Raw genomic sequence first — 27955 nt, 5'->3', positions numbered from 1 at the left:
GGTCCTATTTGGCCAAAGAGGGGGGGGGGAATGAGGAAAAGTATTCACAGCAGAGAGAACTGGTGGCTGAGTTTGTTTTTCCTCCTCCTTCCTAATCCCTTTTTCCTTTTGTGTCATGTCTTTCATATTTTAAGTCCGTAGGAAAGGGCTGGCTTATAACTGATCTTTGTAAGATGCTTTCTCAGCTGAAGAGCAGGGTAGGAATGCTTCGAATAAATAAAACTCAACCGTGATTATTATTGCATTGGTTGAGAACATGTGGGCTTTGTGATGTCATAGCTATGACGTCACCTCAACGCAGGCCAAGGCTCCTTTCTGGCAACCACAGCAAAGGGCGATGCCTTGGCTAGTGTTTTGGCTAATAGCCCAGGACATTGCAGGATCCCATGGATGCCTGAAATGCAATGCAGATGCCATGGCAGTTGTGAAGGAATTCAAAGATATCTACCTGGACAAGCATCTCTTCTGGAACCAACAGCTCAAAACAAAACTGAAGGCAGACTTGGATAATTTCTTAGAAGAGCTCCCTCATCAGAAAATCGATCAAAAAAAATACATGGCTGTTATTGGTATGGCTGCACCCATCCCAGTGCTCCTGCCAGGGAACCCATGATTTTGGGGGGTGAATATTAAGAATTCCAGGGTCCAAAGGCACCACTCTGACCTCTGCATCCCTTAATAGGATCTGCATGCATATTTATTTATTTATTTATTTGCATTGGAACTTTAATTGTACAAGTTGTGGGCTGGATAGCATATTATCTTATAAACTGCATTAATTGCCCTGCCCTTAGTATTAAAATGTTAGAGGCCCAGTCAACAAAACCTAGTAGCTTATGGCATATCCTAGATGCGACAAAATAAAAACAGAGTGCAGAAGGCAGCTTGGTCTGGGGACCCAGCCAAGAATCAGCCTCAAAATCTAGAACTCTGAGGTAAATTATTTCCTGCCAGGTAAGGCCTGAAAAAAGGCCTCCCTGACAGGTAACCTCACCCCCCTCACAGACACTCACTTCCCTAGGAAAGAAGGATGAGACTTAAGCAATATATTTTGTGTGTGTGTGTGTGTGTGTGTGTGTAACAGGACAGTGGAGATTTAATTTAAGGAGATACTGTGCCTACCCACCACCTGAAGTTTGGCAGGTAGATAGGAGATAGCAGAAAATTTGTCATCAAAAAATCCTCCCTAGACAGGCCCACCTGGCTTTTTCGTCCTTGAGCTCTTATCGTTTGGCTAAAGAGGGCTAATCCCACAGTTAAGCAGAGGGTGACTGAGGGATGGAGTCCAGGTTGTGGAGAACAGAGACAGGTGCTTGTGGCCTGGCCTGCCATGTGCCCCCTAAGCTAGTCTGTGGTAAAAAAAAAAACTTCGTGTGTGGAACTGAGGAGAGCAGCCGCCATACTGGGGCCGCCATACTGGCCTTCACCTCTGGTGAGAAAGTGTCCTGACTGAGGCCTTTGGTTTAGTAAATTGACAATTTGATGACTGGTGGCTGTCACTACTGAATTTTTATTTGACGGTGCTTTTGTGTGTGGCGTGCTTTCAGTTTGGGTTTAAATCTTATTGTTCTTCTCTTAATGCTGTGCTCTAATCTAATTCGGAGGATTTCTATTCTTGAAAGAAAGATGGGGCACCAATCTTCTCTGGCATATTCCTACGCCTTTTATTTGAGTCAGAAGAAGTTAGCTGAGTTATCGTTGAGTTCTTACGCTCCTATAAGAGGCCACATGATAGCAGTTTCAACAATCGTGCTTGGCATGGAAAAAGTGGAGGGACTTTCTTCTCCCTCTCTCCTAACATTGGAACTCATGGACATCCAGTCAAGCTGAATGACGGACTAGGTGATCCACTGGATCCCTTCCAACTCCACAATTCAAGGATTCTAAGTACTTCTTCACACAGTGCGTAGCTAAACTGTAGAACTTGCTCCCGCAGAAAGCAGTGACAGCCACCGACTTGGATGGTTTTAAAAGAGGATTAGAGAAATTAATGGAAGATAAAGGCTATCAATGGCTGCTAGCCAGAACGGCTATGTTCTGGTCAGCCACTGTGAGAAGAGCCACTGGCCTGAACCTGCAGGCATATGTTATGCTCTTATGTCTGTATAGTTTTGTGTGAGCTGCCCTGAGGTTTATTTTGAAGGATTGCATAGAGATTTGACTGAATAAATATTGACTCCGGTGGGATTTAACTCCCAGGTTTACATGGGATTTATGCATAATAAATACATATTAACATGCAGACATACAATAATAGGGAGAAAAACAATGGAAGGAAGAGGAAAACAAGCTGCAGTTGCTCTGAACAAAAACTCCATGTTCAAAGGCATTATACACCTCTTATCTGTGGAGGTGCCTGGCTTCTTTCTACATCAGGCCCTGCAAGAAAGCTTTATGGGGAAGGAGGCAGACAGCGCTCAGTGATTCGCAAGGCAATTCAGAATAAAAAAAGATGGAATGAAGCTGGCTATTTTTTCCCTAACTGTATCCCCCCCCCTCCATTCTCTTCAGATGACTTTTCGCTGGCAGACTTAGGTGCCCACTTCAAACGCTGTTTGAAACACATCATGGAAAATGAAGTTAAAGGTAGAGATATGCTAAAATGAATGGTATCACATGGCCATCAGGAATATATGACTGTTATCTTCCAAATGGCTGTAATATGTTGCATGTATGTATATTGGAATGTATTCAGCAAAGTGTCTGGTGCGGCCTCTGAAGGCATGCTCCTCAAATGTAGGTCAAGATAATTTTACTTTGGCTGCCCAGCTCATTCATATATCTGGCTGGTTGTTGCCCAGTCTTTTACACTGTAAATCTTTCAGTGCCTTTTGCCTCACAACCAACTAGGCGTTGCCATCTGGTGGTTTCTTCAATATAGTGCATCGCTATCTACTGGGTAGGTACTGTGTTGACAAATCAGTCTGAGTGTTTCCAGATGGGACTTTGAACTTCCAAGTGGGTTGTTCATAACATTAAACACAAATACACAGAGGATTTCCCACCAACAGGGAAAATCTGATTTAAACAGGGGAGAAATGCAGGCTGGCATCATGGGCGTAGCACTGAAAGTACTAAATCAATTTAGGTTTTCCCCCACCCAAGCAGATGCCCCCCCCCTGAAAGCTAGCTCCCTGCAATGGGGGTATTTTTACCTGTGATTTCCCAAAAGAAGCTCATCAACTTTGGCTGCCCACCTAACAAAACTCCTGGCTTCTTCTGAAGCTCAGAACATTGTATGGACACAGTAAACAATGTGCATCCACTAAGAGCTCCACTCTCACAATAAACACATTCATCAAAACTCTGTTTATAGCCCATTCCCACAAGAATGGAGTGGGGTGTTAGCCTGCATGTATACAGAAACCTCCTTGGATTAATTTTTGTGCTATTCAGTTGCCCATTTAAATTGGTCTCACTTGCCCTCATTGACACCATCATCCAGCCAAATATGATTCATTATATGGCCTCATGACATTACATGTATATTCACTTTAGGATTCTTGATTGGGTGGGCTCACCCATGTAACTACTCTGAAGGAAGGAGAAAGAAGCAGCACCTTGGGAGGGAGAGTGGCACCAGAGCAGTTGCCAAGGGAAACAGTGGATCCATAAAATGACAAATAGGCACACTGTCTTAAAAAAACAAACAACACTTTTAGAATAAATTTCCACTCCACAAGCTCTTGGCTCAAAAATAAATGAAATAATGATCCCAGTCCTATTTCCCATAAAATAAAGGGGGGAATGTAAAATGTGGCTCAAGAGGTCATGCTCAGATACATGCATGTTTCTGATCACAGTGGTTGACAGCAGGTTTGTTCATATTTATGTAGCTCTGCTGCCTCCTAACTGAATTATAATCCTGAATTATATAGGCAATATAGTTGTTGGGCGCCCCTGCTGGAAACCCTGCTATTTCTGTTGTTATCTAGGTCTTTGGGGAGGAATTTGGAACTGGAAGAAGCGTTTCCTTCGACTCTGCTCCTCCTGCATGCTGTTAAACTTTGTTTTAGAGGATAGATCGGATGAAAAACATGGGGTGGGGAAAAGCACAAAATGGTGGTGTGTGTCATGTAAACCACCCTGTGATCTTCAGGGTGGCATATACATTTAATAAATCAGAAGACTAAATAAACAATTAAAAAAAAGAAAAACCCAACAAAAATCTACATTTTAAAATGCGCATTTCTAAACATTCCGGCTTATATTGCACTCCCACTGTTGGCCCTTCCTCCTTTTGAACATCACAATTCATCATGCAAAGGGACGGCGCCAGGGGTCCACACGGCATGTGGGGGTCCCTGGGCCTGCTCCTCCTCTTCGTCAACTGCTTTCTTGTTTGCCCACATCTCTCTATGACATAGAAGTGCTGGAAAGAGGAAGGAGGTGCCACTGCCTGCCTGCCTTCTCCCTGGCTCTCTGCTAGCAGGCAAGCAAGTGGTAGCAATTCAGTGGTGGCCGGTGCCGTGTGGGACTGGTGGGCCAGAAGGCAAAGAGCCCAAACAGTATGTGGAGGCAGAGCCAACTAGTCCTAGTTTTGTCCCCATCGCCCTCCCAGCTGAGTTCCACAGGGACAGCGCTTGCACCAAGGGATTAGGAAGCTGATAGGCAGTGCCACCCACTGGATTGGTTATATGTAATGAAGGAATGGGTTTCTGTGTAGTAAGTTTAAAAACTGACTCAACCCCCCCTTTTTGTTCTTTCAAAAGAGAGCACTTGAACTGTTGAGCAAAACCATAATAAGGACACAACTGCATAAACAGTTCTGTCCTTTATCAGGACAGGCAAGGGATGGCCTTGGCTCTCCAGGGGAACAAAGAAAACACGTCAGAACATAGGCCGACGTGGTTGGGCTCCTAGGGGAGGAGTGAGAGGGTGCCTGGAGGATATATAAACTGCATGAAACCTGTCATTTCTTTGGACTTGCTGGGGACTAATCACGCAAGTGCCTTCTGCTATCCGGAGAGCAGAATAAACTCTTTCTTTGAACCAACCTCGGTGTCATTTTGACTTCCTTCCTCCTGTCCCGGAGCAACGCAGACCCAATCGGTGAACTCCAATAAGGCTACAGTAAGAAGACGGGAAGGCCTGGCAGATTGAGGTTGGTAGGGCAGTGCCCCATTAGCCTGAATGGGCCAGCCTCCGTTGGCAGCAACCATGGGGAAGAGGAAGAGGAGCTGGTGAACATGACCGTGAGGAGGTCAGCTTCCTGACGGAGGGGTGTCTTGTCCAAGGGCCCTGTGAAACATGGAGCCCACCTAGACCTCCTGCTCTTACCGTTTGCTTTTCCTTTGCAGAGGCTCAGCTTCATAAAGAGATGGATTCGTGTTTTCAGAAGCTACTGACTTATTTTCACGAGCTATTGCCCAGAGTTGCAACATGTAAGCTGTGCATAGCTTGGCTGAGCCATATGGGGCGGGTGGGTGAAGGGGTTGGCAGGTGAGGCAGGCAAGGGTAGCAGTCCCTAGTTAGTAATAGAAAAATAAAATGAATAGTTATAGATAGGAGTTATATGGGACATGGGTGGCGCTGTGGTCTAAACCACTGAGCCTTGGGCTTGCCAATCGGAAGGTCGACGGTTTGAATCCCCGTGACGGGGTGAGCTGCCGTTGCTCGGTCCCTGCTTCTGCCCACCTAGCAGTTCAAAAGCACGTCAAAGTGCAAGTAGATAAATAGGTACCGCTCCGGCGGGATGGTAAACGGCATTTCCATGTGCTGCTCTGGTTTCGCCAGAAGCGGCTTAGTCATGCTGGCCACATGACCCGGAAAAAACTGTCTGTGGACAAACATTGGCTCCCTCGGCCAGTAAAGTAAGATGAGCGCCACAACCCCAGAGTCGTTCACAACTGGACTTAACTGTCAGGGGTCCTTTACCTTTAGATAGGGGTTATAGGTCCTTCTTTCTCCCTTTGCACCATACAAACACCTGCTCATCCTCTGAAGTTAAATAGATGCTAACCAGATCAGCTGTAAGGGATCCAGGGGCCAGTTCAAAAGTTGGCAATCCTAACTGGGTTACTGACAATGGTGTGTGGGCGGAGGGGGGTGTACAGACACACGCAACTGCCAACTTCCTTCCTTCTTTCTCTTTGCAGATTATTGCAGCAATGAATGCGGTGAGTAAAATGAACTTAGAGAGTTCATTTTTAAAAGGAATTAGTTCGACCTGTCCCCAAAGGAACTAATTCTAGTTCACGTTCAGCCCTTTGAGAAATGAACTAGTTTGGTTCACATACAGTTCACAGTTCAATTCATGTCCATCCACATGATTCTCTGTCATTTTCTAACCCCTCAACATTTAGATTTTGTGTGTGTGTGTGCATAGCCAAAGGCCTTACAGTGTACCGCAAAGAGCAAGGCAAGGCTTTCCTTTAAAATCACACAACATACCCTATAAAAAGTTTACAGCATAAAAAATTAAAATTAGAGAGCATTAACATATCCAGAACGGAGCTTCTTAGCTGCCAGAGCAAATTTGGCTACCAGGTGTGTAATCTGTAGGTCTTTATCAGTTAGGAGCACTATAGTCTGCCCTTCACAGAGTTACAATTCCCACAAGCCCTTAAACTGTAGCACTCATACTTATTTTAGGGAAAATATGTGCTTTCAAAGTATTGTGTCTCTGCAGCCATACAACTTCAAGCCCGTCACAATCTTTTTAGCGGTTTGGTCAAAAGCGGTTTTGACTGCTAAAGTTGTCATGTCCTGGATTTCTGGTTCTCGACCATACCTGGACAGGTATGGCACCTCCTTTATAAGGAAGAGATCCTGTTGTAAGTGGAGCAGGGGAAAAGCCATTCTCTGGCTTTCAAGACTTCCTTATCAGAGAGGGGCTATTGCAGAAGTGTTCCGACTTTCTCCTGCCAGATGTTGGAGAGGGAGGTAACACCTGCCAGATGTCTGGGGTAAATGGATCAATTCCTCCTACCCGAGAACAAAATGGCTGCAAATCAGTGCTTACATGCATAGGCTTCCCCGGTCAGAGGAAGCCTTACCTGAGGTACTGTTGTTTACATTCCCTGGCAGCAGCTCTCCAGGGTCTCAGACAGAGAAAAGTCATTCATTTCACATGCGATCTGATTGTTCTAGCTAGGCATGCCAGGACCAGATCTGGGGACATCTACATTCAAAGCATGTACTCTGCGATTGAACTATGGCTCCTTCCCTCAGGAGTCTCTTGAGGCCTTTTGCTGCCAGAGGCAGAAACCCCAAATGATCAGCCAAACCCTCCCACCTAGTTAATACACGAAACAAGCCCCAGGAGAGTTCTGCACTATTAGAGCTGATAGCTTATCAGCCGGCTCCTGTGGATCTGCCATTAACAGCAATATGATGTTACAGCACAACCATGTCTACATATGTAAAGGGATGCCCTTGTCCACCTGTATCCAACTGATATGCTCAGAGTCAATACACACAATGGGGCAAATTAAGCTGCTGCTATGGTCAATTAAAACCAAGCAACAAACCAAAGCATAAAGAAGAATAAAGAAGGCAGAAGCCAAAATGTTTTGCTATAAGAATTTAAAATTTCTGTTTTGTTAGTCTCTCTCTCTCTCTCTCTCTCTCTCTCTCTCTCTCTCTCTCTCTCACACACACACACACACACACACACACTCCAGTTGGACTGGTGGCTTTGGAGTTAAATCTAAAAGTCTATAGGGATAAGAGGAAGGTGTTGAGTACCAGATAGACATGAATACAGCTAGCTAGTTTAGAGTGGGAAGTTAGAACGGAACAGAAGCATTGCTGGCTAGAAGCAGCATAGCTATCCTGGTTGAGAAATTAGAGAAGCAGAAAGGCAGAAACAGAGGTGGCAGTGGAAGAAATAGGCACTGAAGGAACAAAGCACAGACTTTGTTCTCTGTACCTGAACCAAGCTCAGCATCCTTTCACCCGAAACTCCATTCCATGTCATCTTCCAAGCTTTCTTAGTCTTAGCAGCCTAATTTAAAGGGGGCGGAAACCCTATTGCTGTTGTTAAACAATTGCCGATCTACTGCAAATCAGCCAGAGGAATGCTAAGAAATCTGCTCACTCTTACCTTAAGTAATGCCAGTGAGTACTAAAGTGACTACACTTGGTGTCAGTGCCTCAGGTGTGGAGCTTTTTCTGTTAGGGCCTTTGAGGAAATCAAATCTAGATGTGCCAAGGATGACTTGGGTGGAATCTACGCACATATGAGAACTGTTCTGAAAAGCCTTCTTCTTTTTTTAAAGCGTTTTTTTTTAAAAAAACACAAAAACACCATTGAATTTTCCATGAGGCTCACCACCGCCATCTAGTGTCACATTGTATATTGCACTTAAAACACACTTAAAAAGTTTTATTTGCAGCTGTATAGCTGACTCCTTGATTAGGTTTGAGTTTGGTGGGTAGTAGAGAGAGTGAATTGACTGCTTTACACTCCACACCCGGTACCACGAGTGCTCTCACTCTGATATGCTGAACTGGTAAGAGTCTCCCTTATTGATCAGTAGCAAATAAAAACTATTACCTTTCTTGTCCTGAATGCTTTCACTCCCCTTCACTATGCTTTGCTTTCAGGTGGCAGTAATGCCCCTGAGTACCAGTGGCTGGAAACAGCAGAAGGGGAAAGTGCTCTTGTGATCACATCCTGCTTTCCGCAGGCTTCCCATAGGCATCTGGTTGGCCACAGTGAGAACAGGATGCTGGCCATTGGCCTGACCCAGCAGCTCATTATGAAATTTCAGTGTCAGGGTGTTTGAGTTATATTTAAAATGACGGGCAAGCTGGGTTGTTGTTGTTGTTTTTTGCTAACACCAATGTGCTAAACCCAGGATGGCAATGCTTATCTTCACACATGCACTACTTTCTGTTGTTATAGGTGTAGGAGTGGGGCAGACCAGAGGGGTGGAGGCATAGAATCAGTTGGTGACCCCTATTTTCCAGCCTCAAAGCAGCAATGAACAGGAGCTGCACAAGGCCACTGCCATCATTTGAACTGAATTTATTACGGTCCCAGACCAGACTCTAATGATAAAGCGGGATATCAAATCCAAACTCCTCCTCCTCTTCTTCTTCTTCTTCTTCTTCTTCTTGTAGTGCCATCATTTATTCCCAAGAGATTTGTTCCCAGGGGAGTTTGTGTTTGGTGAGCCAGATTGCTGTGCCTGTCCCACTATCTGTCACCTTCTCTCCAGTTCACCCTCCTTCTGCCCTTCTGCCCGAACCCAGAACCCTCCTTCTGGTCCTCTCGTTCTGCAGGTGTGATGAGCTACGTGCTTACTAATTGCTTCACGTGCCTGGTACGGACTTACACATGCAACAAGAAATACCGGTGTGGAGGTAAGAGCTGAGAAAAGGGAGCAGGCTCAGTTTGGGGCCTACAAATCTGTGGCAGAAGACAGGGCCTGGCAGGATTGAGATTCAAGAGAAAGACGCCCGAGGCCAGTCTAAACGGACCCACTGGGACTACTTGTAAGTAAGAAGGCAAGCAGGAAGGGGAACATTGGCTGAGGGGAGGAGACTGAAGTTGGCAGAGTAGTGCCCCATTCACCCTAGGGGACAAGTTTCCACTGGGCTTGACAGTGGAATACGGCCATGTTGCCCTTCTCCCCAGTTGAGCTACAATTTTGGGGGGTGGGAATTCAGAACTTTTGGGACCAAATGGGAGAGCTCCCCTTCTCCAATCCAAACCTTGCTATGGCTTCTGACAGCCAGTGGAGGGAAGTTGTATGCAGCTAGTGTCCTTAGAATCATAGAATCAAAGAGTTGGAAGGGACCCCTCGGGTCATCTAGTCTAACCCCCTGCGATGCAGGAATCTTCTGCCCAAGGGATGTCTGTTTTAAAAAACCATAAGACCAGAGAGCAACCATAGGTTGTCTATCCATCCTTAGCAATACCTGGGCAACAGGCTGAGCAGGCACGCAAGTCACCTACTCAGTTTCCCCCACTATGGTGGACCAGGTTGTTTTTCTAATTTGCATCTATTATATAAATGAGCACATGCACATTTTATGTGAATATGTGACACTCTCTCTCTCTCTCTCTCTCTCTCTCTCTGGTGATGCCCAGGTGACCACCCAACTCATCCTGCCCTGAGAATAAAATCCCAGCTCCCAGATTTCTCCACCAAGCCCTTCACCAATCCCCTTCCTCCACCTTGAACACAATAATCCCCAGCAGGCTCCTTCCTTCCCTGCCAGTCCCATTAGTACTTAGGTGATGGCTTTGCTGGGCTCTATATCATAGGGACTGTCTTGTTTTGACTATATGTAAGCCACTCTCTTTTAGGCTGAAGAGCAGGGTACAAACACTTTAAATAATAGCAACAACTAACAACGTGTCCCTGTATAAGTAAAAAAAGGTGCCTTCTTAGAGTGCTGTTTGTATGTTCTAACGGTTTTACTTGTGGGCAATCAATGATAATGTTTCATATGTGGCGGGCAGTAGTGGATTAAATGTTAAGTACCTAGAAGAACAGATTTTGGATACTTGGATTTTGCAGAAAGGAGGATACAAGTGGAAATGGATGAAGATCTGGTTCTGGATTGTGCTCTGCAGTGGCACAAGCTTAGTCAAAGTGTGAAGAAATACATCTTCTACCGGGTAGGCAGTGCCTCTGAGAAGTGGCCTTCCCCTTTGCCAGCCCACTTGCCTCCCCAAAAATCTACTGCTACTGATTTTTGACCTGTAACTCCCCACCCATGCCAAGAGTTAGCTTATGTGTCAATCACATTTTCATGCTGCAGGGTTCAGGGCGACATGCATGTGCCCCCTTTTTTATGCTCATGACAACCTTGTTAAGTGCAGAAAGTGTGACAGGTGGCCACAACCTCTGTGAGCTTCATGTCTCAGTAGAGAATTGGGTCTCCTTACAGTGTTTCTGAACCTGTGGGTCCCCAGATGTTGTTGGACTACAACTCCCATCATTCCTAGCCAGCATGACCAGTGGTCAGGGATGATGGGAGTTGTAGTCCAACAACATCTGGGGACCCTAGTCCAACACTTTGAACCACTACACCACTCTGGACCTCACTTTAACAAGGAAATAAGTTGGAGTTCAAACCAGTGTGGAAAATATATTATCTGATGCTGATAATGACTAATATTTATAACTCACCCTTTGTCTGTGCAGCAGGCACCCAAAATAAACAAAACCATAAAATACACAACAATAACAGCCACAGAGCACACTAAACCAACAACCAGCTAAGTAAAATGTCTGGGCAAACAAGTAAGTCTTAGCCTTGTGCCAGTTGGGCTTCTAAGGGAAGGGCTCTCTCCCACATAACGGCAGCACACATCTCGCCCAGCAATGGAAGATGGGAAAGAGCTTCCTTTGAGAATCTTACAATATGGGAAGGGGGAGGTGCTCCTTCTGGTATTCGGGTCCCAATCCATTTAGGGCCTTAATCAGAATTTGGCCCAGAAACAAAATCCCCCATTACTATTATGGGTGGTTGTACAACCACAGAATCTAGTTATTGATGGAGGTTTGGGGTCAAAGGCTGCAGTATCCTCAGCTATGCAGTCAGACCAGGTTCAGGGCTCCAAATCTGATGCTGAAGAGCAGGAGATCACAGAACCTGGGGCTGACAGATGGGACCCCACTGAACAAGCACCCAGATCGCCAGGGTCTGTAGGGCTAGAGCCAAGGATCCTTTCACACACCGGAGCCATAGGAATCCAATGTCTCCTGCTGCATCTCACCAGTCTAGTGCTCCAGGGAGCACCCTGGGAAGGAGGCTATAGAACAGAGAAGGTGTGCCCATCTTTTAAGTTATCCACAAGGGGGCAGAGCCTGGAAAAGGTAGTCTAGACCAGTGTTTCCCAACCGGTGTTCCGCGGCACACTAGTGTGCCGCGAGACGTTGCCTGGTGTGCCGTGGGAGGGAGGCGGGTGAGTCGGGTGGCGAGAGGCGGGGCGGCGGCGGCGAGGAGAGGCCGCCCAGCGCGGGGCTCTCGCCATCTGCCTGCCTGGCTGCCTGCGTGGCGCTGACGTCACGGGGCTGTAACGTGCCCCACGTAGGCACATGCAGGGCGGCGAGCTCCCTCCCTCCCACATCCCATCGCCGCTCGCTTCGGCCGGCCTACTGGGCTGTCGCAGGCGGAAGGCCTGCGCATGCGCGAGGTTTTCGCGCCTTTGGGATTCCCTTCACGCCTTCCTCCTCCCGGGTCCTTGAGAGCGCGGGAAGCGGCAGCGCGAGACCGGCATTGAGCCTGGTAGGTATTGCGCTTGCCAAGGCAGTCATTTGGGAAATGAAAACTTGCAAAGCAAGCAACCAGTTCAATCTGAAGTACGTGTATGCTTAATATCCTGTATCTGAAACCTGTTCTGCCCCCTCCCGCACACTTGGTGCCATTTTCATCTACACATGCAGCAGAGTAAGTTGACCCAGAATAGTACCAATTCAGATGGCAGATGGGAGAATGACAGTGCTGAATGCTTTCCCATGTAGAACAGTCCCTGCAAATAAAAACCTAGCATATTTGGAAGAGGGATGCTAGCCTAACCATTACCTTCTATGCTGTTACTATTTTTTTATTTTTTTTTACATAAGTAAAAAGTGACCTTTCCCCATCTGGCATGATACAAGCCCATTCTTACAACTCAGAATTTTTCGACTATTTCAGCTACATATGTAGAATATGCCTTCATTGATTCCTATTAAAGAGAGTTACTTTATATATAGTCAATATAGGCACAGAGTTAATTTTTTAAACATTTTCTAATGGTGGTGTGCCTCGAGATTTTTTTCATGAAACAAGTGTGCCTTTGCCCAAAAAAGGTTGGGAAACACTGGTCTAGACAGTGGTGGAGGAAAGGGGGTGCAGTGGGTGCAGGTTGCCTCAGGTGTCATCACTGAGGGGGGCGGGTGACAAAATGACAAAAATATGAGTTTTTTAAAAAGGGCTCACAAAACTTTTTAGTTCAGTCAACAAATGCAACAAAACCTGGCTGGCACTTGGCGTCACACCGCAGAGGCTGGCACTTATTGCCTGAGCCACGCGTCTCTCCTGGGAGTGACGTGGGGCCTTGAGCGCCCGCAGGCTCAGCACAGCCTGAAACGGAAGCATGGAACTTGCATCTGCCCACCGCCTCTCCCTCAGCTGCCCTACAGCTGAGGGGGAGGCTGCAGAGAGGCACTGGGCACCCGAGCGGCTAACTACGCCGCTGAGTCGAGAGGCAGATCCTTAGAAGGGCTCGTTCTGCTTTCAACTTTTGTTGAAGCGAGTTGTTCAGCTGGGGCTCTCTGTGGTGCTCCAACTCCCTGTGGGGGCCTAGCATTGGATTTGAACATGGACAGTGGTGGGCTGGAGTCAAAGAGAGCTTTGCAGAGGTTCCTGTCAGCAGGAAAACACATACAGTGGTACCTCTAGATGCAAACGGGATCCGTTCTGGAGCCCTGTTTGCATCTAGAAGCAAACGTAACCCGTGTCTGTGCGTCATTTTGAGCGTCTGTGCATGCGCAAGCGACAAAACCCGGAAGTAACGCGCTCATCCCGAAGCACATTCAACCCGAGGTATGACTGTACATGCACGAAAAGCCACTTCTTTCTCAATGCTAGTGTCCAAATGCAACCCTTCTTCTTAGGTAGTGAAAGGCAAGCTGCAACCGATGAGCAGCAGTATGGAATCCTTTCTGGTAAAGAAGGAGGTGAACGTAAATGACTCGGGCAGATACCGGTGCGATATGGCAGATTTGCAGGGAACTGTTTCTAGCTACCTTGACTTCCTAGTACAAGGTAAGTGAATATGGGGAAGAGTCGACTATGTTAAAGGGCTCAGATAACATACCCCCAACACACACACACACCACGTCCAAAGTACACATATGACTACATAGGTTAGCCCCCACCACCACGCCACTTGCATGTGAGAAGGGGGTCTGCACACGTACTGAGTCTCATGCATGAAGGCTCCTCTATGCAAGGGGCAATCGTCAGCCCGTCATGAGCAGCGCAACTGTGCATGTGCAGAGAACCCCTCCTCACATGTGCCTAAATGAGTAGATGGCAGTGCGTGTTTGGGCGCCAGGGGCATTGGAGTTTAAGGTTATCCCACATAGTTCGCAAGGCCTCCTCATGCATTCTCGGGAGGATGTTGACCTGTTGATCCACCTAGTCCCAAACTATCTACTCCGACTGGCAGTAGCTTTCCAAGGTCCCATAGACTTTCACAGGCCTGCTGCCTGATGTTGTTTAAGTGGAAATGGATAGGGAATTTTCACCTTGTATGTACATTTTTTAAAAATAAAATTGAAGCATTTTTTAAAAATTCTCTTTTTTTTAACCAAAAAGTCTCCCAGAGAGGCTTGCACTCTAAAGGACATGACACAAAAGGAAAAGGGATAGGAAGGCAGGCAGGCAGGCAAAAACCCCTCAGGCACTATTTCTCAGGTACAGAATTCTTGTCTCATCTGTCTCTGTCTCCAATTGCCTGATGAACTGGCTGCTGGTGAAAGTTGAGGAAAGAGCCTGATGGAGCTGACTTTTCAACAGAGCAGATGGAGAACATGCATTTCACCTCAGAACCATGTTGCCTGCTGTAGTTATATGGCCAAAGGGATCTATCTAGTAGCTTCTGTTAAGATGAACTAGCTTTCCTTTTTACTTTGCAGAGCTGTAGTACTGGCAAATAGCCAGCAGGGGGCAGTTGAAACTCAAGGCAAGGTATAGTAAAGCATCCCAGATAGCCATACATGCTTATGCAGAAGTACGTCCCATTCAGTTCAGTGAAACTTATTCCTTGGTGTGTTTAGGGATGTAGCCTTATTGGACAAATAAAAAATAGATTTAACTAATTATGTCTGCATGCTTGCATTTGGCTAAATAATAGTTTTGAATATAAAATGTATTTTATATTTGCCATTCGATGTTGCACATACAGGCAGCGACCATATTGCACACATCTAGTTGATGCGCGACTGAGCAGAACGGGGCGGAGTGGGCTTTTGCACACTCCACCGACATGCAGGGGGAGGTGGCCAGGAATGGAACCCCTGTGCAAAATGGTCGCTGCCTGTATGTAACAGAAGACTCCATCCTAGGTCTCCCTACAAACTGCTGTTTCTGTGTGGGTGAATTCTGCAGCATTTTCTTGACACAGTGATAGTGCACTACTAGTAGATTCATCCTGCTTTATTATTGGTGGTATAAAAAGTTACAGGATTTCAGCAGGAAGTGACAGGTTGTGCACTGATTGGAAATGAAGCAGTGCGAGCGCCCTGAAACTTTTCCCAGGCACAAACATAGGATTAAGTGTGACTCCCCCTCCCCCAACAGCATCATGATCACATGGCATCATGAACACACAATAAAAAGGAGGCCCGGAGGAAGAAGAGACGTTCTTACCAGTGTGAGAGGGAAAGAGGATCGCCTCATCTATATATTTTAATCTTGTTTTTAAGTTGTATTTTAATCAATTGTTTTTATGCCTGGTGTTAGCTGCCTTGAGCCCGGTCTTGGCTGGGGGAGGCAGGGTATAAATAAAATTATTATTATTATTATTATTATTATTATTATTATTATTATTATTATCATCATCATCATCATGTAAGATGGCACCCATCAGTCTTTATAAGAACCTATATTAAAAAATCACTCTCTCTCTCTCTCTCTGTGTGTGTGTGTGTGTGTGTGTGTGTGTGTGTGTGTGTAAAAAGCATTGTCCACTTAATCAGGGATGCCTTTTAAAAGGTTATTTTAAGGAGTTTTTAACTAATTCATCTAGCTGATATATTGATTGAAGGACCTTCTCTTTCTAATCTCTTTTCTTCAGTGGTGCCTGCAGTTGGGAAGACCACGTGGTTCCCCCGGCCGTCACACACAACGATGACAGTCCCCCTTGCCTTGGGGATCTCATCCAGGGCTCCACCCCCTCAAGCCGACTTCTCCGTTTGGATAGTGATTGGGGGCACAGGCGGCTTGTTTGTCTTCATCGTTCTTGCATTGTGAGTCCTGGGGAGCTGGGATGGCACCCCGAGGGTGACTGGTAATAGGTTAACACTAGGGTACGCCAGGTCCACCCCTCCATCTTGAGAGCCTCTGTTCCCAAATGCCCCCTTTAAGCTTGGAAATAACACAACGCCCTACTCAGCAGGTCAGCTGGCACCCTTGAGGTTGCACCACCATCCCAGAGGGCTAAAAGACGGACATATGGATATAGACTACCCTCAGGTGTTTGTGCATGTGTGTGTGTGGATGGAGAGGTACACATAGCAGTGTATAAGGCGAGACTGGGGAATGCCTGGTAAACTCTCTGTAAGAGGATCAGTAACAGCAGAAAAGCTCCCTCAGATCCTATCAAAAGGGCAACAAAAAATGTTTGGTTACATTCCCGGCGGGAGCCACCTCAGATTCAAGCCTTGTGTCAGGTCTGTTCATGCTAAGCAGCTTCCCAGAATCCTTTGCAAGATATTTGGGCTCCATGACACATACATAGTTTCGTGAGTGATCAAGGCCCTGAGGAAAGCATTCTCTGAAGCTAGAAAGTTTGAAATCTGCTGACTGAGTCTCTAATTCTTTCTTTCTCCATAACCCCATTTAACTTTATAGCCTGTTTGCTTACTTTCGTCGTAAGAAGGGGGAAGAAGATGAGGAAGATGATGACGATGATGAAAGTGAGAGTGGATCATCAGAGCTAGTGGCAATGTGAAGTCTCAGTCACACACACCCCTTTTCAAGTTCTTCAGACACAGATTCCTGCCGACAGGCGCTCTTATATTGTACTACTAGCTGGTCTACTTTATTTATTTAACTACTATTGATAAAGATAGTGGATATCTTTTAATAGATAAAAGCCTCTATTGGGTTCTGTGTGGGAGAGTATGAAGATGGCATCAGGAAGACATAACTGTCAGGGCTCCGAGATGGCTTGCAAACAGCTTCCACACAACCTGCCTGGTGAACGTTCAGCCTGAATTATTTGCAAATAAGCTAGTCAGGGTTGAGTTTGCTATTTAACAACATTCATCCCAATTTCTTTATGGGGAGACGGATGCAACGTTGCCTAATCAATCCCACATTATTTGACCTCATTCCTTTATTGCGAGGTCCATTATTTTGAGGAAGGAGATTTGTTGCACAAGAGCTCCAAATCAGGTTTAATTCCTTAGCCTGAATTTGCTGGAATGTGATTGAATCCCAGTCCACGATTGTTGACAGTCTGCAAGTGCCCTTGCTGTACTTACTGGGGAGGACTAAAAGTTTGGAAAGGGGGAAACCATTGACCCAGATGGAGCAATGCAGGAAGCATGTAATGTTGCTTTTTTTCTGAGGAACAGTAGCTTTAAGGAGAAACGGTGGGTGGGGAAGAAGTGCCCAACCCTTTCCCCACTGTTTTTCCATTCTAAATTCCTCCTCATATATATAATGCTTGAGGCGGGGGCAGAGAGCAACTGGGTCTGTGTGATATTTACTTATTTAATGTTTTATGGGAAAGGAGAGCAAACCATGGTGAGTTCCATTAAGACAGATGTGGGGCACCTGTGGCCCTCCAGATGTTCCTTAATTACAACTTCCATCAGCATTCAGAGGCCAAAGGTCCTCCATGCCTGTGTTATTAAGGGGACTGAAAGTCAGAATTTGAGTTCTTTGAAAGCAGGCAGGAAAGATCTACAGAGGTACAAGGAGCCTGGAAATTAGGGCTATCAAAAGACCCGGGTGCACAGGGAGTCCAAGTCCCAGCAGGATTAAGACTGGCCCTGGATGGAGCTGAAAAATCTATCCAAAGTAGGACTGGAACAAGGATTCAGGCAGGCACCAGAGATTGGGGCTTGTGGAGCAGCAAGACAGAAGAGGAAGCACTTATAACAAAGACACGTTCAGAGGAACCAGCAGGCTCTCTGAGGAGTGGAACCATAATTGGACCTGGGAAGACTACATGGAGCCTTCTTTTTCCACTCTCCTGCCCCATGTACTCACCCATAAGACGTGGCATTGCAACAGACCAGGGGGCTGCTGCCTTTTCCTGGCTGATCCCAACACTTAAACTTCTTGGGTGTTGTGCATGATTTCTCCAGGCTTACTGAGTTTCTCCTCCACACAAGCCCTGTACAGCGCCTTGAACCAACCTAAGCCAATTTCACGAGGGTATTATAAAATACAACAACAACAATCCACCTGTATTTGAGGCAGCGAGAAATGGTGTTTATTTGGAGACAGCAGGCGATGGAAGGTGATGATGATTACAATGCTGAAGGTCTCTGTGTTGGAAGAACAGGATACACACATTGCTGTCTTCCTTGCCAGGCTTAACTTGGTGGCTTTTTCCATGGCAGCTTTTCTGCTTGTGGAGAACAATCGGCTGGATGATTTTTAAATAAGCAGAACCCCACAAGTCTGCATGCTGAATGCCAAGGACCCTGCCCCCCCGCATCTTACGACTGGTTTACCCTAGCCGATGAGTTGCCATGTCACACCCATGCCACACATTCCATCCCGAGAAAAAGAATCCTGGGAATGGCAGCTACAATTCCCAGTACCCTTAAACTATAGTTCTCAAGATTCTTTGGGAGGAAACCATGTGTGTTAAATGTATGATGTTACCAGGAAGGCAAAGTCACAGGCCTTGTGTGCACTGTTGGCTCTTGGGCAACAGGAGTACAATGAAACCTTGGTTCTCGAACTGCTCCATTCCTGAACGTTTCGGCTTCCAAACATCAAAAACCCGGAAGTAAGTGTTCCATTATCAAACATTCCTCGGAATCCAAACGTCTGACACGGCTTCCGATCTGCAAAAAGCCTAGCTGTCAGCCAGCCGGAAGCCACGCCTCGGAATTCGAACCTTTCAGAAGTCGAACGTCCTTCCGGAATGGATTACATTTGACTTCCGAGGATCCACTGTATGTGCTTTGAAGTGGGTGTTTCTTTAATGCCTACACTCTCAAACTGCCTTCACTTTCATACAATCCAACTTGGCAAGTCAACAGTGTGGACAGTACAGAAGTGAAAGTGTTTTACAGCTGAAATGACTGATGCAACAAACTGTTCTGAGGTTACAGAGAGAGGTACATAAAAAAGAGGACCCATGACCCATGCGGGGGGAGAGCTCAGCTTCCTTCTGCCTTTGCTCTTCAAATTATGGGGAATGCAAGTTTTCTTGCCAGTTTTGGCCCTCTCCTGCATGCTTCTGGTATACAGTGCCTTTTTTTTCTTACTACAGATATACAATTATACAGTATCTGTATGTATGTATATGTGTGCATGCACGCATGCATTAAAACCTGAGGCTGAAAGGCTGCTCTGGGGAGGGGAAGCTATACTTATGATGTCACAGGTGCCCAGCCAGTCAACGGTCTGACAGCCCCTTCTACTTCAAAGCAGTAAAAGTACTTTCCCCTGCACTTGGTCCTCAAGAGAATATTGTTTGTGTGAGACAAGACCGGGGTGAGTCCACTTTCTGCAACAGAGTGGGTCCTGTTTTTATGTAGGTGTAGAGACTGTAGTTTGAGAGTGTAGCTGCAGCAGGCACACCCTAATAAACTATATGCTTTGAAACGTTTGGCAATATTATCTGAGTTTAACTTGTCGTACCTTCTTCCAAAAACTCCGGAGAAACACAGGGCTCATCCACACTGAACAGGGTATTCTAACAGAGAATTTCCTCCGCTATCACCAAACTAGGGACTTATGGGGCAAACAGAAGTATGAATAATGATTTATAGGCAAGAGTCTGGGAGGTTTTTTCTTTAGTCTTGCCAGTCTCCCCAGGAAAACCTGCTGTTCACTGCTGAATCAGAACAAACGCCAATTGGGTTTTCAGCAGATTGACTTTGTTCAGATTGGGCAGTAAACAGGGCGCTTTGCTGGGGAAACCCACAAGACAAAAGAAAAACCTCTCAGACCCGTGCCTAGAAATCATGGGGCAAACAGAGAAGTGCTTAGCTTGGTGAGAGCGGTGGAAATTCTCTGTTAGAATACCCTGGGCCAGTCTCACAGAACCACAATTTTCAGGGATTCCAGTAAAGATGGAATGGCTATAAATTAAAGCAGAATTAAGCCTTTGCTTAGATGTTTCCACATGAGCAGTTTCCATAGCTGTGCCTGGATCCTGCCACAAGCCCATTGGCCTAAATGTCCCAGCAACCTTTGGCTACCAGGATATGACCCACCACTACCATCATCTCCCTTGTGAAAACAGATCCCTCCATATCCAGCTCCCTTTGGGAGCTTTCCCACCCCCGCACCCCCAGATCAAAAATAAGTGGTCCTGAGTCCTGTGTCTGCATATGCACCCTCTTCTTCGCAACACCAAGAAAAAATGACAGGGTTAGAATGGCATGAGCGGTTGAAGCTGCATTTCGCCTTTCCAATCCCATCTCTCTTTGAGCGGCCACAAAAGATGGTTCGGTCCCCAACACAGATGTTTTCATCCCTCCTGCTCGCCCCTTGCTTTCAGTAAAACATGAGGCTGCCACTGCTGGTGTGGCCCATTCAGGGCAGCCCCAGGAAATCTTAGCTTCTCCCCCGTTGTGCGTTGGGCTTGAGATGGCACAATCCAAATTCTTTCGGAGCTGGCACTTCCTCTGTAACTCAATAAAACGAAGGTATCTCCCCACACCAAGGTAGAACCTGCATTTCTCATCCTAAGCCAGCGTGCATCTAGATCTATGGGGCCACGCAGATGTGTGCAGAGCTGGTGGTGTTCTCACGGTTCAACCGAGCCAACATGACCTCTTGAAGATGCTTTGAGGGTAGACCACGACACTTCCTGTTCTATTAATGACTTCTGGAGTTGAAACGATGCAGGCCTCCAAGGTTCAGTGTAGTGTGACCCATATGCCAAAGCTTTCATTCAAGATGGCTTCCAAAGTTGTTAAGAACCCAGGTTCCAGGGAAGGTGGTGTTGAAAACTGGTGCCCTTCCAAACCATTTTTTTTTTTAGAACTGCTTCACAGTGGCATGGCAGAAAGGCACACATTTTAATTCATCTCCAACGTTTGTAAATGTCCTCGATGTCTTGAACCATCCTGATGCAGCAGGCTGGCTGGACCACTGTCCTTGCAAATATTGGTTCCATCCATCTCAAGCTAGAGACATCACTGAGGACAGCAAAGGGTTTCTGGGGCTGTTGGGCCATTGAAGATGAGATGCCTGGTGCTGACACAACCCAAACACCAGGGTGCTTAATTCTTCTAAGAGAGCAACTGGACTTGGCATGAACCGAAACAAAACACCCGTGACAATGCTTGACGTTAAACTGCTCTCTCGTTCTCACCCATTCAAGGTGGTACCCAGTGCCGGCAAGGCCTTACAGGGCATGCAGAGGATTCTCCCCCTTTCCCTCCAGGCCTTGGGGTCTCCGAATGGGCTGCTAGCACCCTGCCTACCACTGCTCCACCATTAAGTCTATCATGTGGTTGACGCCAAGGTCGGTTGAATCAAAGAAGTCCGTGCAGAAGATGCTGCCCCCAACAGGACTGGTGGAGCCGAGGCCTGATGCTGAGCCCGAGGTCAAGGCCTCTAGCCAATCGACTGGGTCAAATCCAGCACGGGCACCGTTTCCTTGCCAGGCATCTGGGGGAGATGGGGGCATCTCCAGAGAGTCAGGGGAGAAAACAGAGGACAGTGAGTCCAGCGACGCAGAGGAAGAGGAGGCCGTTGAGAGGAAGTCGTAGGGACCAGGAAAATCAAAGATGGCGGAGGTCACCAAAGGAGGTTCGCTGCTGGGCCGCGGTTTCTTTGGTGGTGACGCTTCTTGAGGGGATGGGGCAACTCGATCAGGGACTTCTGGGTTCAAGGCAGGTGCTTGAAGAAGGTCACCTGGAGCAGATGAGGAGAAACAGGAGATGAGGAGAAACAGATGAGGAGAAACAGGATATAACTCCTAACCCTGAGCTCGTTCAGATCTAAGCCGCGCAACCTGCTTCTGTGTCAGGACTTTGCACTGGAAGGCATGGCTAACAGTGGCTTTGGGCATGTGCAGAATACCTGCCGCTCACCATTGAGTAACCAACAATCCTGCCCCACCTGTCTGGGGTTCGGGGGTTATATTTCCAGGGCAGAGAATATGATTCTGAAGCAGGGCTTGAGCCCCAGATTCCTAGTCTTCTGAAAAAAATGTATCATTGCTCCATAGGCTCCATTCTTGGAGCTTCTCCCATAGCAAATTGTGGTTTACAGCTGCCCCCTGCCGGTAAGCTGGGTTACGGGGGCCACTTCCTCACCTGAACACATCAGCGGTTCCTCTAAGATATCTTCGATCGATTGGCTTGGCACCAGCTGCAGACAGGGAAGGAAAAAGAAGAGCAGTTACAAAGGGATCCCTCACCAAGCCCAGTCATTCAGCCAGCTCTGGGGCAGGGTCCTTTTTTGTACAGGGGTCTTCTATGCAGTGATGAGTTTCAAGCAGGGGGTAAGCTCAATATGGTCTACGAGCTCATCCTATAAATTTGTTTTCAAGACTTCAGACTTGGAACATGTGGGATAATTATAATTAAAAAGGGGAAGAGTTCCTCAGTGCATGTGCAGAGGTTGGAGAAGCCCAGCTGGGCCTCCTCACCCCACAGTACCTGAGCTTTCTGGATGGCTTCTTGGAGCTCCTCCTCCAGGGACCGGGATCCTGGCGCTGGGTCCGGGGGGCTGGCTGTTATTTCAAGGGGCAGCTCCATATCAGAATTAATCGGCTCACAGGAGGCAGGGCACAAAACCTAGCAGGAAAATGGAGGAAATACAAAGTCTAGCGTTTTCTGCCCCAGACAAAAGCCCTCCCTGCTACCAGCCCCACTGATGCTACCCAACCAGGGCTAAAGTGGACTTCTTTTAAAATGTCCAATGCTCATTGGTTAGCAGCTCATTGGGTGATACGCCCCACAAGCCCCCAAACGAAGCCCTGCCACATGCAAGGTGCATGGAAACACGTGCCTCTGTGGCAAGGGTTTTTGGGCCCAAGCCTTAGGGCTGCCAGCTGCTGACCTTTAATGTCTAAGTTATCTGAGGCAACAGGGAGACAATTTGGTTTTTGTCCCCCCCCCCCTTGCTAGGAGACACCATTAGCAAAAGGGCCACCCCTACTTATTTGAGCAACAGATTAAGGTGGGGAAACAAGCAAACCAGTACTCCCCTAGCAGATAAAGAAAAGCCCGGTTTGTTCATCTTAATCCTGGAAAAAACAAACATGCAGTTCATAGCACAGAGCTCTGTATCAGCTTCTCTAGCCATAATGTTCTCTAGAACACTTGGGGGGGGGGGTTGAATTTAGAGAACAGATGACAGCGGTGGGGGTGAGGCCATGGCATGTGGTGTGTATTATGCATGTTATGGAGAGAAGGTGTTTTTCTCTCTACCATAATACTAGAACTCAGGGTCACGCACTGAGACTGACTGGCGGTAGATTCAGGATGAAATAAAGGAAGTCCTTCTTCACACTCACACAAAAGCACAATCAACTTGTGGAACTCCCTGCCACAGGATGTGGTCATGGCCTTAAAGACTTTAAAAGTAGATGAGATAAATCCATGGCTTGTTCCGCGGCTATTAACCATGCTGAAGCCTAAGGTTGCAGCCTAAAAGGATGGAGTCTCCATGTTCAAATGCACCTGAATCCAGTGGGGAGAGGGGCTGTTGGACTCATTTCCTGCTTCCCAGAGCAGCTGGTTTGCTACCATGGGGAGCAGAATGCTGTGGACGTTCGTATGGCCCAGCAGCCCTCTAGAACTGCAAATCTCAGGTGGCCTCTCTCCTAGCGCTTTGCTCTAATCGATTGGGATAATCTCCTTCACACAGGCAACCCAGGAGGCCCCTCACTCTCTTTTGGATCAGCTGGAGAATGCTTGTTTGCTCACCATGAAGCCATCTTCCATGCCGTCTCCTTCCTTGGCACATTCTCTCTTGGGGATGTAGGGCGGAGGTGCCCCCTGCTGGCCGTGGGGCAGTAGTGCTCCCTTGCGGCGGTTCTTGATCCGTTTGTGCATCTCCAGCTCCACTCGGAGGTCGTCGTCGTGGTGTTTCTGCTCCCGGTGGAGTTTCAGCGCCAGGTTCTCAGCTACCCGCTGCTTCTCCCGCAGGGCCTGGGCCTCCTCCTCTAGGTCGGAGGGTGACAAGCGGGCGCTGGAGAGTGGGACAGGTGGGGGCTTGGCCCGGGCCACCTGGTAAGGCTTGAGGCGCTCCAGCAGGGCTGGCTTGGTGCCAGAAACAGGGAGGCCTCGCTTCCGGAGCTGCTGGCGGAGTTCGGAGACCTGGGAATCAAAGCAGCGGCCAACGGAAATTAAGGCTGGATCTACACTGATTGTAAAAATGCCATAAAAAACAAGCAATAATAGCTCTTAAGGCAATTTCCAATTGACGACGGATCGCTGCTCTACAGCACCCTCTGGTGTCACATTTTTATAATGCATTTTTAACATTATAACTGGCCTGTGTACGTTTGCCCTACAAAAGGTACTATAGAATATTACACAAGACACCAGGAATGGTCAAGTGTCAGGCATGTGGGATCTACTTTGCTTTTTATAGGACTCTTCCTCACCCCGCAAAGATCCGCCAACAGGAGCATGGTGCAAAAGACTGCCACTCAGCATTAAAGGATTCTGAGCCCGGGAATTTGCTTTGAATGCCAGAATAGAACGGAGCTCACAGTCCTTCCATGCAGGCAACCCATTCCTGGTTTTCTTCCTCGCTTTCGCTATTCATCAGTATAATTTAGAGTGCAGGCCTAGGGGTCAATTTGTTGCAGCTATTGTTAAACAACTGACAAGTCAGGAAACCTTGCCGATCTATTGCAAATCACACAGCCTACTGCCCACCCCTAAAATACACACGTGTGTGTGTGTGTGTGTAGCATTGTTTTATTGTTACATGTTCCCTTCCCTGAGCAATAAAAAGATCCATGACAGCACACTACCTAGGCTCCGCTTGCTCTAGATAATATTAATATTAACATGTGTTTATCAAGTAGGGGGATAAGTGAAGGCATGTGTAGCATGCAGACTTTTGCCAGGTGGCAGATCTACAAGTCCCACCACATTAGATCCCTGGAGAGAAGCACCCAAAGAAATACCTAGAGATGCTTCAAGCCCTCAGTTAACTTAGATCTCTCTTCTCTCTTTCTGCCTCATTTTGTCTTCCTTTTGTTTGGAAGCAGGGAAGTCCAGCCCTCTAGGGAAAACGGGGCACTGCCCCACTGACCTTAGCCTGCAGAACTCAGCAAAGAGGAGCAGGAGGATGGGGGGCAAAACTTAGTTATCTCTGCCTGTCCTTGGCTCTAAGCTCCACCTGCTCCTGGCCTCTCTGACTGTGAGCACCAGATGCCAATAGTTGGGAGAGAATGTGTCTCCCCTTCCAAGCTTGGATAGTTCCTGGGCCACTCACCAAGAATCTGCCAGATGAAAGGAATGGCTGGTCAGCAGCCTTCAAGGGGTGGTTATGACAGGCAGGTGAAGTTGCACATACCCTGCAGTCTCATCTTAGAAGATCAGGAATTACCAAGGGGTATAATTCAAGGATGGAAGCTTCCCCAGAGTTCCCTGCCTTCATTTCACAACTCCAGGTGTCCATCTTTCTTTCTTTCTTCATATCTTTCCCCCGCTACCATTTTATTTCTTGCCTTTTGCTTGCTTTTGTTTTTTAAAGTCCTAAAGTCTAAAGTGGCTTCCTAACAAAAAAATGAATAAAGCAACCACCACCAAATAAAACAGAATCGGCAGTAAGCCGTGGAAAAATACCATTGGAACAACAGCTCTGAAATCAAAGGCGGCTTGGGGTTAAAAAGAAAAATAAAGTCTTAGTCTGGTGCTTTATTCTAATCACTAGTGCAGGGACCAGTCCATAATCGGGGCACCAGCACTTCGGGTGAGGAGTTTTTAATGTCTGGCATTTTATTATGTTTTTATATGTTTTGGAAGACGCCCAGAATAGGCAGGGTATGAATAACAAAGTTGTTGTTGTTGTTATCTCGGATGGCAGAGGGCAATCAGAGACAGGGTTTTGGATGCAGATCTTAACTCATGGGCAGGTGGTTCATGGGAAAGGAGGAGGCCTGTCCTCCTTCTAGGTGGAGAGCCTCTGGCGCGGGTGCAAATAAAGCCCTCCTGTCTTCTCCATCTGGCCCATGGTAGTTCCCTCTAGGCCACTCTCTTTGGCCCTGCTCTACCCCTTCCCAACAAGAGCTTTTGCCTGGCTGGACTGTGTCCTTGCACCCTGACAGTGCCTCTAGCTCACCTGGATGGAGGGGGGTCAGGGGTGAGATTATGTGAAGAGACCTCTGGCTTTTGTGTGAAGAAAGGAGCAACATCCATTGCTCTGCCCGCTTCCTGCCTCTGCCCCCCCACCTTTTGTCCCTGCCCCCCCCACCTTGCCCATGTGGCCCTCAGAAAGTTGCCCCCTTGTGCTGACGATTACGTGCCCCTCCTCTAGATCTTCCCATCTAACCCGGTTCTTTGGAAGCCTGGCTCTCACCGCAACAGAACGGCTGAAGCGGTTATTTGCAACTGGACTTGATTTGCAGAAACCATCTCCGAGAGCGGAATTCCGCCCACGCAGAATCCGATGTGTGATGGCCGGGAGTCCTCCTGCCCCAACTCACCGTTAGCTCCTCCAAGTTGGCAGGCAGCAGTTCCGGTTTGGGCGGCGAAGGGGAGGTTGGCGCGGCTGGAGAGGGGAGAGGGAGCGGGTGAGGCCCACTTGGTGGCGCAGGCGTCCCAGCGAAGCTCAGGACCTGCTCTGGAGCACTGCTGGGCAAAGGGAGAAAAGAGAGGCGTTGACGCTGGGTTTCCCCATCCTAATCTTCTCTCCGGCCTCGCTAGTGTGCTTTTGTCTCGGAAGAGCATTCCCGGAAGCAAAACGGCTTACCTGGCTGGGACAGCGTGCACGGCACGGACGCAGAAGGTGGCTGGCGACGTGGGCGTGGGCTGCTGCTGGCTCATGATCTGGAGCTGCAAGAAGACCTGCTGCTGCTGGAGGACGCGGGCGTAGGCCGCATCCATGGGAACCGGCGCCTGCTCCCCCTTCTGGTCGGGCGGCATGTACTGGTGGTACTTGAGCTTCTTCACTTTGGGGCGCGGTTCCTTGGCCTTCTTGGGGCGCGGGGGCTTCCTGGCCTCAGGGACCTTGGATGGGGCCTGTGGGAGGCATCAAAGCGTGTGAAAGAGAGCAGGAACGGGACTCTCAAAAGACAGTGGTGCATAGTGGTTAAAGCAGGGGGGCTTTCTAGAGCTAGGTAATACTGCTACCTTGGGCACCTAAATTCTTGGGCCTTCAGAACATGGGTTAGCAGCAGAAGGAGAGGTCAGGGGGCAGCCTCCAACTGTCCTCCCTGCCACAAAAGAACATCTGACTCTGTCCTTATGCAGGAGCAAAGGTAGGGGGTGAAAATCAGCCACCCGTTTGTTTGTTTTTTGCATAGGGCTATATAGATTCACTTCTTTATTAGCCTCCCAACTAAAGTAGGGATGTATAAAAGGCAGAAATATTCAAGAACCTTCAGAACAGGTTTTGTACGGCGGCAGCACAAATGCCAATAAAACCATTTCAGTCGGCGAAAAGCAATAAGGCAGACTTAGCTGGGCACCTGAATGGCAATGAAGACAGCAGCGGACATGTTTTCCCCTGAGGGTAGCTGTGGGATGTAGTTGCTGCCTTGCGCTCCCCCAGAAACCTTTGCTCACTTTTTCCTACGTGAAAATCGGCAGGGTGAGGAGAGGAAGTTTCCCTACAGCCCTGTTCAAAATAGGCAGCTATCTGGATTTGGCCTGCAATTCATCCTGCACCAATTCATACTTTTCTCTGATAAAAGACAGAGCAGTGGACTTCTGCTTCCTCCCCAACCTCCCCCCACCGCCCCCGTTCCTGCTCCTGATTGTCTCTACCTTGAGGAGTGAAACAGAGGGCTTGGCAAGGGGGCTCCCCCCTTGGGGAGGGAACTCAGCCTCAGAGGTGGATGAGGACACAGGAGGCAGCTGTTGATCCAGGATCGGAGGGAGGTCCAGCTGCAGGGAGAAGAGGGAGAAAATGGAGCCCAAGTACCCTCCTAGCTCCCAACTCCTGC

General features: G+C 47.7%; 2 protein-coding genes across 6 annotated transcripts in view; one reads left to right on the top strand and one right to left on the bottom strand.

Moving 5' to 3' along the window:
- IZUMO1 (izumo sperm-oocyte fusion 1) overlaps positions 1-20850 on the top strand; it is a 21263-nt gene extending 413 nt beyond the window's left edge. Inside the window, exons 1-9 of one of the 4 annotated variants that reach the window (XM_081168774.1) lie at positions 135-569; positions 2512-2586; positions 5301-5384; positions 6099-6119; positions 9232-9312; positions 10476-10576; positions 13566-13716; positions 15752-15923; positions 16528-20850. In XM_081168774.1, coding sequence (XP_081024900.1) covers positions 338-569; positions 2512-2586; positions 5301-5384; positions 6099-6119; positions 9232-9312; positions 10476-10576; positions 13566-13716; positions 15752-15923; positions 16528-16627 — 1017 coding nt within the window. In that variant the 5' untranslated portion in view covers positions 135-337 and the 3' untranslated portion in view covers positions 16628-20850. Of the gene's footprint in view, positions 1-125; positions 570-1179; positions 1310-2511; positions 2587-5300; positions 5385-6098; positions 6120-9231; positions 9313-10475; positions 10577-13565; positions 13717-15751; positions 15924-16527 lie in introns of those variants that run through there. The other 3 variants (XM_081168777.1, XM_081168776.1, XM_081168775.1) reach the window with 3 other exon arrangements.
- LOC308572588 (myocardin-like) overlaps positions 18099-27955 on the bottom strand; it is a 25391-nt gene continuing 15534 nt past the window's right edge. The window contains exons 8-14 of one of the 2 annotated variants that reach the window (XM_081168772.1): positions 27777-27896; positions 26761-27029; positions 26495-26642; positions 23757-24149; positions 22485-22622; positions 22140-22194; positions 18099-21735 (exon numbers count right to left, since the gene is read on the bottom strand). In XM_081168772.1, coding sequence (XP_081024898.1) covers positions 21299-21735; positions 22140-22194; positions 22485-22622; positions 23757-24149; positions 26495-26642; positions 26761-27029; positions 27777-27896 — 1560 coding nt within the window. In that variant the 3' untranslated portion in view covers positions 18099-21298. The remainder of the gene's footprint in view (positions 21736-22139; positions 22195-22484; positions 22623-23756; positions 24150-26494; positions 26643-26760; positions 27030-27776; positions 27897-27955) is intronic. The other variant, XM_081168773.1, reaches the window with a different exon arrangement.

This window comes from Podarcis bocagei, assembly GCF_964188305.1.
Source record: "Podarcis bocagei genome assembly, chromosome: 13".
In the NCBI taxonomy this organism is placed as follows: domain Eukaryota; kingdom Metazoa; phylum Chordata; class Lepidosauria; order Squamata; family Lacertidae; genus Podarcis; species Podarcis bocagei.
The sequence above is the reverse complement of the archived record's forward strand: the minus strand, read 5'-3'. Positions and strand labels throughout refer to the sequence as shown.